This window comes from Gopherus evgoodei, chromosome 3 (genome assembly GCF_007399415.2).
Source record: "Gopherus evgoodei ecotype Sinaloan lineage chromosome 3, rGopEvg1_v1.p, whole genome shotgun sequence".
Classification (NCBI taxonomy): Eukaryota; Metazoa; Chordata; order Testudines; family Testudinidae; genus Gopherus; species Gopherus evgoodei.
Genome location: NC_044324.1, coordinates 51554160 through 51566716, shown reverse-complemented (window position 1 = coordinate 51566716; position 12557 = coordinate 51554160). Strand labels below are relative to the sequence as shown.

General features: G+C 40.2%; 1 protein-coding gene across 2 annotated transcripts in view; it reads left to right on the top strand.

The window, feature by feature from the left end:
* Positions 1-12557, top strand: part of CSMD1 (CUB and Sushi multiple domains 1) — a 2060432-nt gene that overhangs the window by 1669124 nt on the left and 378751 nt on the right. For both annotated transcript variants that reach the window (XM_030555566.1, XM_030555565.1), the window contains exons 27-28: positions 9386-9577; positions 12378-12516. In XM_030555566.1, coding sequence (XP_030411426.1) covers positions 9386-9577; positions 12378-12516 — 331 coding nt within the window. The remainder of the gene's footprint in view (positions 1-9385; positions 9578-12377; positions 12517-12557) is intronic.

Genomic DNA, 12557 nt, shown 5'->3' with positions numbered 1-12557 from the left:
CCTTCTTGAAAAATATTTTCCTATTGGTGCAGATTTACTTTGACTAATATATACCAGTGCTATTTGCAGTGCTTATAGTTTAGGTTGTGTCAGCATTTTAATTATAAAGCCTTCATTTCCAGGATTTATAGTGTGACTGCAAAAGTTTGGCCCATGACAAAATTGTTCAACACTCTCAGCTCAACAAATTCAGTCACAGAAAAAAAAAATCCTGATGACTGACTGACTTCCTTCACAGTACTGAGGGGGGAGGGACTTTACTACTACTGATAAAAAGTGCAGCTGCATAGGGCTCCCCCCTTCAACAAGTGATAAATGTTCTAGGGTTGAAAGGAAAACAAATGCTATTCCCGGGCCATGAGTCAAGGGAGTCCATTCTTTCAGCACCGGAGGCTTTGGCTCCAGCTGTTATCTCTGAATCCCCCATGCCAGTGATGAGCTGAAGACTCTTGTTGTGACCCCTATGATGGAGTTATCAATTCCACATTGCCATTCCTCTGGGACCCCAGTGCCTATTCTACTTTGGCAGAATTTGTGTAGGAGGTCATTTCTGAGAACAGTCTGCATTGGCCCCAGCATCATAAAGGATGGATTTGGAGGCCCTTCAAACAGTTCCTGAGACAATCCATGTATTTAAAAGCTCCACTATCTGTCTCCTGCTAGTTTCCATAGAAACTGCTACTGCAGACACTCCAGACCCACCAGAAGTAAACACTTCTATCCTCCTATGATGATGTCAGCATTCTGGCCGTGAACCCAGTCCATTTCTGGGGATTATAGATTCTATTCTAGGAGGTTAAGATCTCCAACCTCTTCTCAATGCAGATTTCTCTCTAATCATCCAGAAGGGCACATTCCACTACCGCTTGCTGAAATTTCCACAGTGGAAGAACACAAACATGTTTGTGGAACTAGAAATGAGGTGATAAACATCCAGGGTGAGTCAACTCCCTGCAGGATGATCTTGATGCACAGATATGACTTCTTCACATGACACTAAGATTTTCCTGACCCCTGACAATCTTAGTCCATTTAATGAACTTTTCTTAAAATGGTTCAGGGCTTCCAAGCTCCACCTGAAAAACTGCAAGCTAATTGGTATTTTTGCATAATTGTCAGTCTACTGCGTTTACATTTCTCATAATGGAGCCAGACTACTTTTCCCTGGTTTGTTTAGTGTTGTGTGAGTTTTTTAAATAACTTTACTGGAACTATTGCAAATTTTTTGTGCTTTGTTCTTGGCTATAAAAGCAGCAAAGAGTCCTGTGGCACCTTATAGACTAACAGACGTTTTGGAGCATGAGCTTTCGTGGGTGAATACCCACTTTGTCAGATGCATCTGACGAAGTGGGTATTCACCCACGAAAGCTCATGCTCCAAAACGTCTGTTAGTCTATAAAGTGCCACAGGACTTTTTGCTGCTTTTACAGATCCAGACTAACATGGCTACCCCTCTGGTTCTTGGCTATGATGCACCAAAATCCTTCTCAACTTTTGCTGCAATCACTTGTCCCTGTTCAGTATTAAAACAGAACAGATGGATCTTTTGCTACAGTGTCTATAACTTGCAGACCTAAGTTGCTGGACAGCCTGTAGTATTTTTAATGGAAATTGGAAGCTTTGAATATTTTTTGGAAATCTTCAAAGTAGAGAGAAGAAAGTGTTTTTGACGATGGGCATTGCTGACATGACTGTATTTCACAGACATAGTGAAGATGATGATTTTACCCTTGAAGACATAATGATAGTGTGTGGCCTAAACAAACTCATAAAAAACATGTCCTTTAAATGACAAATTAGACTCAACTCTAATATGTCACAGATATATGTAAATACCCTGGTTAATATTTTCAAAAGGAGCCTACTTTCCCAATGACTTCCCATGAGGTCCTATGTCACTTATGAAAATGGGTCTTAGGCTCTGAAGTCACTTAGACCCTTTTGGAAATTTTACCCAGTGTGATTATTTTGCAGGATGTGAATGAGCCCTATCATAGCAGTGCTCACTGTGTGAATATATGAAGCGAATATTAATTATATTGTTCCATATCAGTATATTGACATGTATAAAAAAGTGCCAGTTATGAGATGGAATGAATGACAGGGGAATGAGTAGCTTTTAAAGTCTGCATTAACTACAAGCATATAAAATATGTACACCAGCACAGATATTACAGTTCTTGAGACATCTGCACAAAACTAGATAAAGTACTAGTAGACTTGTGACTTCCCTCCAGCTGGAGAGAGAGAGAAAGAAACCTTTGGGAATCCTGAGCAGTAAACAGCTTACAAATGAGACAAGTTGAAAACTTGACAGCTTGTCTAAATGCTCATTTTACTGGATGGCACATCAATGCTTAAAGCTAGTGTTTTGTTTAATTAGGATCAAGTATATTTGTGGATAATAAAATCATTCCTAGTCTCAAATACAGATAATGCATTCATAGAACAAAAATGCAAATGGTATTTTGATACTTGTTAAATGTTTGTCAATGGTGGCTTTTTAAATTTTGAATTTGTACTTGGTAAATGCAGTGAATTATTTCAGATATCTAATTTTTAGTAACTAGTGTATATTTGATGTCAAAAATATATGAGCAATTTTTTCTACTTGAGGTACTACGTTGCACAGAACACTTTAAGGAGGGAATGACGTAGTCAAAGGTTTTTTGTTTGTTTGTTTTTGGGGTTTTGGGAGGGGTTGGAAGAGGACAATAACTAATGATATAATATATTTATGTGTGTGTGTTTACACAATTTTCAGCAAATTTCTGAATTTACTGTTCCTTAGCAAACATACTTTACAGTCATTCACAGTTTTAGAGATGTTACTTGTCTATGAAATAGGAAAGTACTTCAGTGGGTTCACGACCATAAAGCTGTTTTCTCTCCCTAGTGGCCAAGTATATATTCAATAAACCACACTAATGTGGCCTAGCTGTCAGGTAAATTTTCAATGTAGTGCTTGGGGAGTTATGTGCAAAACTCTCATTAGCAGTGACAGTTGTTACTTGAATTGATAGTCATAAATCAGAATGTGAAAATAAACAGCAACAACAACAAAAAGAAATTGTGCTATTTTTTGCTACTTCATTGAGAATTAAAACCCACCTCAAGATGTGGACCCTATGGAAGAAAGATGTGTGAGTTTCAGGGATGGAAAAATGATCAGAAAATAATTCATAGTACAAAGATACACATTAAACCTTATTTATATACACAGCAGTAGTAGAGAGACCGCAGTCAATACACAGGGATATATGTCAGTTAAACTTTCTAATTTACTCATCTGTCTGCAGACATGCAGGTACATACTACATTTGCTGGATATTTGTTGCAGCATCAGAGTATGTCTGACATATATTTTTGTCTGGGTCTACTACTTCCCCCTCCCTGAACTCTCTCCCCTGTAAAGTTTCATCACAATACTTAAGCTGTCTTTTCTGAAACTACAATTGTTGCTGCATACATCAATCAATAGAGGACATTGAGTGAGCAGACGTAAACTCTTCATAGCAGATATTGTGGCTTGTTCTATGTTTGTATAACACCTGGCTAAATGGGACCCCAGTCTCAGTTGGGCTCCGTAAGTGCTACCATAATAGTATTAAAAATAATAAAAAAAATAAGTTGGTCTGATATTTAGTACCATCACTCAGATAAAGAATTGTAATTGCAGCAGGGAATGTTTCCACCAGTACTGAAAATCATGCCTTCCCCTTCCTATCCACATCCCGTGAAGGTTAGGAAGCCGGGGCTCATGCCAGCTGAAATTAGCTGAACATCACGTTAATGAAATGTGAAAGTTGTATGCTTATACTGCACAAAAGAAGCCAGTTTGAAATAAATAATTAAATAAACCCGCTGTGAGATAGGCAAAGGACTGAAGTGACTAGAACAATGAAACATGGGGGATTTACAAGAGGACTTGGTATATTTCTTTGTTTTAAAACTTTTTGTGATCCATTAAAAAAAAGCTGACTTAGAATTGACTTAGTAAAAGAGAGGACCCACAATAGTAGACACGGTACCAAAATTTTGTGTCACTTTAAATATGTTTGGCCTCCTAATGGCAAATTTACTTTTATTTTTAAACCTAAATGGTATCAACACTCAAGATTTACCAAGTCTAAGAGCTAGTTCCTCTCATCACCCTCTTTCCATGGAAGGACACACTGTATTTATACATCTGTTGACTAGCTAGGTTTTGGAAAGGTCATCTCAGGACTTCCTATCCATACAACCTATCACCCCTCAGATTGAGGCACCTCAAGCTCATTCTATCAGTGTTAATGAAACTGCCCTTATAGCCTCTGGCTTCATGCTCTATGCCCCTCATTTCCATGAAAGTTGCCTTTCTAGTGGCTGTTACTTCAGTGAGAAGGGTAGATGAACTACAGGCCATGATGGCGGATTCCCCTTTCACCACATTTCCTTGTTCCTACACCCAAGTTTCTACAAAAGGTCGTATCTCGGTTTCATCCCAACCAACCCATACACTTACCTGATTTATTTCCAAAGCCTCGCACCTCAGCAGACCTTGACCTTCTACTGACAGCAGACAACACCGATCAGGAAGTCCTGTAGACTTCTTATCGCTGAGAGGATTAAGAGGCAGGCAATCTCCATACAGAGGATTTCCAAGTGGATTTTCGGGTGTATTACACTATGTTATCAGTTGTCAGGACTGGCTCTGCCCTGGACGGAGAGTCCATTCCACAAGAGCCCAGGCATTGACTACGGCACTGTCCATGGTGTGTCACTTCCAGACATATGTAGGGTGGCCACATGGAGTTCGGTGCATACCTTTGCTGTGCACTACACCTTCGTGCAGGACTCTGTGCTGGATGCATCATATAGCGTGACTGCCATCTGGTCAACCTTTTCATCCTCTTCTTCGCACCTTCCTCTGAATTAGGTACTGCTTGTTCATCAGCCTCAATGGAATACAATAGGGACCATTACTTGAAGAAGACGAGGAGGTTACTTACCTGCAACTGGCGGTTCTTTGAGATGAGTGGTTCCTATCTGTATTCCACTTCATGCCCTCCTTTCCCTCTGCTGTGGATCTGTTCGATTGGCAATGGAGAAGGAAATGGAGATGTGGTCAGTCTGCCCCAACCTTTATCACCTCAGATGAATGCATGAGGCAAAGCAAGGGTACATGCACAAACCAATAGACACTGCTACCTTCAAATTCTCGAGCTCTGGATGCATGGTGTGCATGCATAAATCCTTAGTGGAATACAGATATGGATTCCGCATCTCAGAGAACCTCCAATTACAGGTAAGTAACTTTCTTATCTTTAGTGTGGAAGAAAATTAATGTATGTAAAAATCTATGTAATCTATGAAAAAAGGGATGGGTGTCACTGTCATTTTAACTGCTTACGTTATTTGTTTAAAGGGCAATGCTGCATTTAATTACATTTAGTAAGGTACTTGCTCAGTGTGAGTGTGGGTACTGCAGGTTACAGCCCAGTTCTGCCATCCATACTCACACTGAAGAGCACTTTACTCTGTGAGTATTCATAGATCTTAAGGGAAGAAAGGACCACTCTGATCATCTACTCTGATATCCTGCATAACACAGGCCCACAGAATCTCACAAAGTAATTCCTCATTGAGCGCATAACTTCTGTGTGAGTCATAACATATGTTTTAGAAGGATGTCTTGATTTAAAGACATCTCCAAGAGATGGAGAATCCATCCTAGGTAAGTTATTCCAATAGTTAATTACCCTCATTGTTTAAAAAGTGTGCTTTATACCTAGTATGAATGTATCTAGCTTCAGCTAGACAATTCCCATGGACTTTTTTGGGACTACTCATAGAGTGAGATAGTTCTCAACATGAGTAAGAGTTACAGAGTCTGGACATGTGTTCCTCCTGTGTTGTTTTTTTCTGGAACAGTACCAAAAATGTGAAATTCACTGTTCTATATGAATTCTGCTGTTTTCTTGTATTCTCTTCTTTAAGGATAAAGAGATACCTATAGTGTTGATAAGAACAGGAGTATTTGTGGCACCTTAGAGACTAACAAATTTATTTGAGCATAAGCTTTTTTGGGCTACAGCCCACTTCGTCGAATGCATAAAATGGAACATATAGCGAGGAGATATATATACATATAAAGAACATGAAAAAGTACGAGTTGTCCTACCAACTCTAAGAGGCTAATTAATTAAGATGAGCTGTTGTCAGCAGGAGAAAAAAATAACTGTTGTGGTGATAATCAAGATACTCATTTAAGAAAATTTGACAAGAAGCTGTGAGGATATTTAACATGGGGAAATAGATTCAATATGTGTAATGGCTCAGCCATTCCCAGTCTGTATTTAAGCCTAAATTGATACTATCTAGGAGGCGGGGTTGGATGGGGCGGCAGAGGGAAATCAGGGACATGGGTTCCGGGGGCAGTCAGTGGGCAGGGAGAAGGGGTGGTTGGATGGGGCAGGGGTCCTGGGGGGGCATCAGGAATGAGAGGAGAGGTTGGATAGGGCGGCGGAAATTATGGGGCAGTCAGAGGACAGGGAGCGGGAGTGTGTTGATGGGGCAGGGGTCCCAGAGGGGCCATCAGGAAACCGAGGGTTGGACAGGGGGATGGGGCAGGAGTCCCAGAGGGGGCAGATAGGAGGTGGGGACTGGGCCACAACCCTCTCCCCTAAGTGGCCATCCATACAATTTATGAAACCTGATGTGTGGCCCTCAGACCAAAAAGTTTGCTATGGGTACAGAAAAAAGCTATGGCTATGGCAACTAATTGCACTCAATAAATTGCAGGTGGAGGAGAATCTTGCCCAACAAATGCAGGAAGTTGCATTTAGAGTAGTAATGTGATAAAGTATGACACATTGGTAGTGACTGGTATACCAAAAATAATTAAGGGAAATTGTGAAAGGTAGAAAAAAAATAAAGAAGTTGGGTGTGATCCTACTTCCCTTCTAAGCCAAAATTTCTATTAATCCATAGAGTTAGATATGCAAGGGATTGGGCTCTGAGTGAGGGAAGTTCATGTCCATATTGACAAACTTTTTTAAATGTAATGTCTACAAACATCCTTTGCACAATTACGTATTGCAGCACAGATGTTCAGAACAATAATATCCAAAATGGCGTTCACAATACAAAGTAATCATGACCAGTAATGCACATTGCTGCTGCGTCTGACGAAGTGGGCATTCACCCATGAAAGCATATGCTCCAATACATCTTAGTCTTTAAGGTGCCACAGGATTCTTTGTTGCTTTTTGCACATTGCAGTAGTTTCCACATGTGTAAAAAGTGAACAATGGTTATACATCTCAAAATAATACTGACTGGTTAAAGTGTTTGGGCAAAGGAAAGCCTTATATAATTATTAAGTAGGAATCATCTCAATAAAAACAATAGATAAGGAATGTATAGAGTGGCACAATACAGGGAGGACATGAAAGTGATGAAGTGAGATTTGATATAACAAATTTCTGTCCCAAGCAAAGTTGGTTTTTTTTTTTAAATCTGTGCAAAACCAAAACATGACCAAATAACTGGCCAAAACATCACAAGGCAAGACAAAACAATTTGCAACAAGAGAACACCAGCCTAATAGCTATAAAGAGAACAAATGTCTGGAGAATAAAGGTGATGCCTCAGTTTGACAGAGTGTTAATATATGCTACTCATAAGAGCTAGGGAAAGGAGAGGTAACATGTAAAAGGCAGGAACTGTTTTGGTCCATGACTGGGGTGCCTAGGCATTATAGTAATAATAATAATTTGTATGGGAGATAAGCATGAGGATTTACTCATCATGAAGATCTGATACTATCATGCCATCTCAATACAAATTAAACTTTGCTTGAAATTTTGACCCTAACACATGAAGATATGATACATCTTCTTTGAGTATCCTCTGAGAAAGTTTTACATACCTCTATAATGCAAACTCCAAGGTAGCACATGGTGGTTGTTTGGTTTGACTTCTCATGCATGTTCCTTTCCCATGCTGTTAGGCACTCAAAGAGTAAAATGATGTTATTTACATTCTGACATTTGTCATATATCAATTGTCATATCACTTAAATACGTATTGATAGCTGAAGCATCAAAGGAAGAAAAGGGAATTGTTAGCTTGTTTGATGGATTAACTGGACTGTAATACTCCCTCACTCACCCTGGAGGAGGGAGGTCACTGAAGGGCCGGCGGTAGTCTGCTGCCAAGCTTGTTGCAGCTTAACTAGGGCCGGAGTCCATCTGGGTTTCCAGCAGCCAACGAACAACAGTCTCAGGGGGCTGGCTGTAGCCTGGGTGGGGCCCAGGCAGCCAGCAAACACTACAGTCTCAAGGTAGGCGGGGGGGGGAGGGATAGCTCAGTGTAGGGGAGGGATAGCTCATAGGTTTGAGCATTGGCCTGCTAAACCCAGGGTTGTGAGTTCAATCTTTGAGAGGGGCTGTTTAGGGATTTGGGGATTTAGTTGGGGATTGGTCCTGCTTTGAGCAGGGAGTGAGACTAGCTGAACTTCTGTGGTCCCTTCCACCCCTAATAATCTATGATTCTAGGCTGAGGCCTGGGCTTGCAGGGCTCAGGCAGCCAGCAAACAGTCTCAAGGGTTTGGGGCCACTTGTCTTCAGAGCGAGAGCCCCTTGCAGAGGCACGAGGGTCAGCCACCCGGGGGCAGGGGGACACGGGCCTTCCCTACTCCACCACATCCCAGCCCTGGCAGAGGCGGAATCAGATGCCCCAGGGTTGGCAGGGATTCAACCACAACATGCCAACATGGAGGCTCGGGGCTTTGCAGCCAGTGCTCTGGGGACTGCCTCTGGGCCACTTCCTGCCTCCCCTGGGGTGGGTACTTATGATGTCTAGTTGTCATCAGGCTCCTCCAGAAAAGCTCGGCAGGCGCTCCAGGCCAGTTATCATCCAGGGCTTGGGCTGAGCCAAGTGGGGGATCTACTCTGTGCTGCTCCAGAACCGATGGGACATCCTTCCCCCTCAGTAGTCTGTGGGTCTGGTCTTTTATAGTACTGGAAACACCACTGTCCTTCTGGCAAGGGGGGGGTGGGGCAGCCTAGGCTCTGCTCTCCAAGGGGCATGTAATATTCCCTCACTCACCCCAGAGGAGGGAGGTCTGTCTGCCTCACTACATGGCCAGAAAATGAAGAGCCTGAGTTTATTCCCTATCAGGCCATGTTTTTCACCTGAGAAAACTGGCCAGAAGCCAGCATAAGCATGATGCATCTCAGTGGGAAAATACCTGTTGAAACAAACAAACTGCCTTCCCATGATAACAGATAAGCAAATAATATTATCTCTGATTGAATGCGCCTATAAAATATTGTACTGTGTATTTATTAAAATGTAGTACATATGTCTTAAATATGTTCATTTCATTGTTTTCTTATAGCATCAGTTGCATCAACATGTAATGATCCTGGGACTCCACAGAATGGTACCAGATATGGAGACAGCAGAGAGCCTGGGGATACCACCACCTTTCAGTGTGACCCTGGGTATCAGCTCCAAGGACAGGCCAAAATTACTTGTGTGCAGCTGAATAACCGATTCTTTTGGCAACCTGATCCTCCAACATGCATAGGTATTGAGATCAAATGTTAGCGTACTTTGGGCTTGAAGCTAATGCAGATCATATTTCAGTTTTTAACAGATGATATTAAAGCAATGCTTTCTAGAAAACTCAGTCTTTTCAAACTTGTAAATACTGGCAGTCTGATTCTAAAGATAAATGCTATTATTGACAACAGATTTTTCCAGCATAGTCTATTTTTGAAAATTTGTTTATGGTGAAGGTGACAAGCTTCAAGAAATTTGTTAATTAAGTGCAAGACAGCATGGTCAGATGTTTAACGCAGGGGACTTGGAGTCAAAGCAGCTGAGTTCTGCTTATGACTTTGCCACCAGTTTACTGTGTGACGTTGGCTAAGTCATCTCTCTGTACTACAGTTTCCCTGTCTCAGTAGAACAGAGATAATCTATATACTATAGATATTTCAGATTCTCAGGTGAAAGGAACTAAATAAGTATAAAGTATCAAATTTGTTATATTACTGTTTACTTGTTAAAACTTTCACTTTATGTTAGTGATTAATTTGTAGTTTTTAAAGCCTAGTCACGTGAGAATCAGGGGCCATATATGAAACTGGTCTCACCTTAATACCAACCTTTATACATGTGACTTATAGTTAAAAAGCAAAGATTGTTTCTGTTCATTTTCAATAAAACCAAGAAACTGATTCTCTCATGAGTATGACCTCCCATGTAGTAATTTGTTTCCATTAATTAAGTTTTATCTTCTCAGAAAATTTTAAGATAGATATGTATGTACGGAGGGGAGATCAAACTGCCACTGCTGCCCAAAGAATGGAAATAGAAGTTCTTTTGCATGTCTCTTTGTGGAACTGCCTGGAAGGAATAAAATTTCCTGCCTTTCACTATTCTTAATTCTTGGTACCTTCCACTCTACATATATGGAATATCTCTTCCATGGGGCTCTGGTTAGTGCATGAAAAGGCTGGGGCCTGGAAGTCTAACTGAGGTGTGTTATAGCAACATCACTGTTTTGCTGCTAGGTAGGGTTCTTGCCATCTAATTAATTCTTATGCTGCATACTGCGTGTAGCATTAGAGAGCTCCACAACCCATTTGGTTTGAACAGCTCCCTTGGGTCATCAGCTGCAAACTTTAACAATTTTCCTTCTTGACTGGGCCTTTACGATTGCCAGATTGCTTTGAGATAGGTTGGACACTTTATTTAATAATCCTTTAGGGTCAGATTGTGCCTGGTCCCTGCACTGTTGACTGTTGGAGTGTGTACAAGCCTTTCTTCCCTCTTTCTTTTGGGCCCCTTCTGCAGAGGCTGACCACAACACAGTTGCAGTCCTTTTACTTCCCTGAATGCAAGTATTGTTCCTGGCTAGTATTACTAGATCTCTGAGAAGTAATAGTAAGGATGTAAGACAAGGTCCCCATCCATTTCTGACCTCCATACAGGTAGCAGATTTGGAGCAGCACATGCACTGCAAAATGTCTTTCAAAGTTTCCATTTGTGTGGTGCAGCACTGCATAAGGACAAATTTTAACATCTGATGATTACAGCCAATAAAACAGTTTTTAATCCATGAATCATCAAGTAATAGTTCCCAGAGATTTGGATTCACCCCTAATTAAAGAGTTTAGAGATAGGACAAAATATATCGATTTCTGGATTATGAAGATCAGATGTTCTAGAGTATTATTTCAATTGTAATAAAACCCAGCGCTTTGTCCAATTAACATACTTGAATCTGTATCTGTTTATAGTCTGTTTTAAAAATCTAAATTTTAATTAATCTGCTGAGAGAGTAACTTGTAGTGAAATGATGTGCACATACTTAATGTTCCATTTTACTCAGGATGACCTTGAGGGGGTTTTCCATTTAAAATAATTGTTACTGTCGTATATACAGCAGTATTGGAATCCTTGGAGTTCTATAAAGCCATGATATGCAGCCTTTAATATTCTCAGATAGTTCTTATTCCACTATATTGTGGATGGCTGAGATTTAATAGCTATACTTATTAGCGTTCTATACATTGTCAAACCACTATTCACGTTTATTTAATGTTTTATGCTGCGTTTATACCTTATAACTTTCCTGAGTATGGTCATGTGTTTTACCTCAAGCTAAGTCATCAGAAGACACTGAAGATTTGTGAATATTTACTAAAATAATGACCTATAAAAGGAACCATGCTGTTGGTTGTTTTTTTTTTTTAACATAGCTTGGTTGATTACTAATGCTTACTTCAATCACAATGGTAGGAGCTCTGCACCTCTGCAAACTGCCCTTATTACTTAAGTGTTTAAATATTGATTTAGGCACCTAACTTCAGAATTATGGTTTCAGTTAGCTGTGTGATTTTCTTTGTTTGTTTGTGTGTTTTTGCCCAAGTGCCTGGATCTGTGAATTGGGTTAACATCTTTATTAATTGGATCAAAGTATTGTATATTTCTTCTGTGGCCAAAGGAAAATAACATCATTAAGCGTCAGTTACTATTGGACTCTCCACTTCTGACAGCGAAGTTTGTTGGGTGAATGTTAAATACTTGGTTAGTGTGGCTGGAATAAAATCACTAAGCAAACCCAAAGACCTTATTACTTAGATTTCTATTTCCTTTACCAGATTATAGGAAAACTTTGTTTTTGAACTAAATTGGGGAAAATATGTGGAAAATAGGATGTGTTTGTTGTTGGGACAATAAAGAGATCGTTTGTTGGGAATGGAAAAAACTATTCTGATTTAAAAAAAAAAAAAGCCAAATAATTCTTATTTGAATAGTTTATCTGTGATTTTTAGTTTAATGTGTAACTGCTTTCTTTTTCCTTTTTATATTGACAGCTGCATGTGGAGGAAACTTGACGGGTCCGGCGGGTGTTATTTTATCACCTAACTACCCACAGGCATATCCTCCTGGGAAGGAATGTGACTGGAGAATAAAAGCAAACCCTGACTTTGTCATTGCCTTGATATTCAAAAGGTACCATTTGTAGAAAATCTCTTTATGTATCAGGTTTTTAA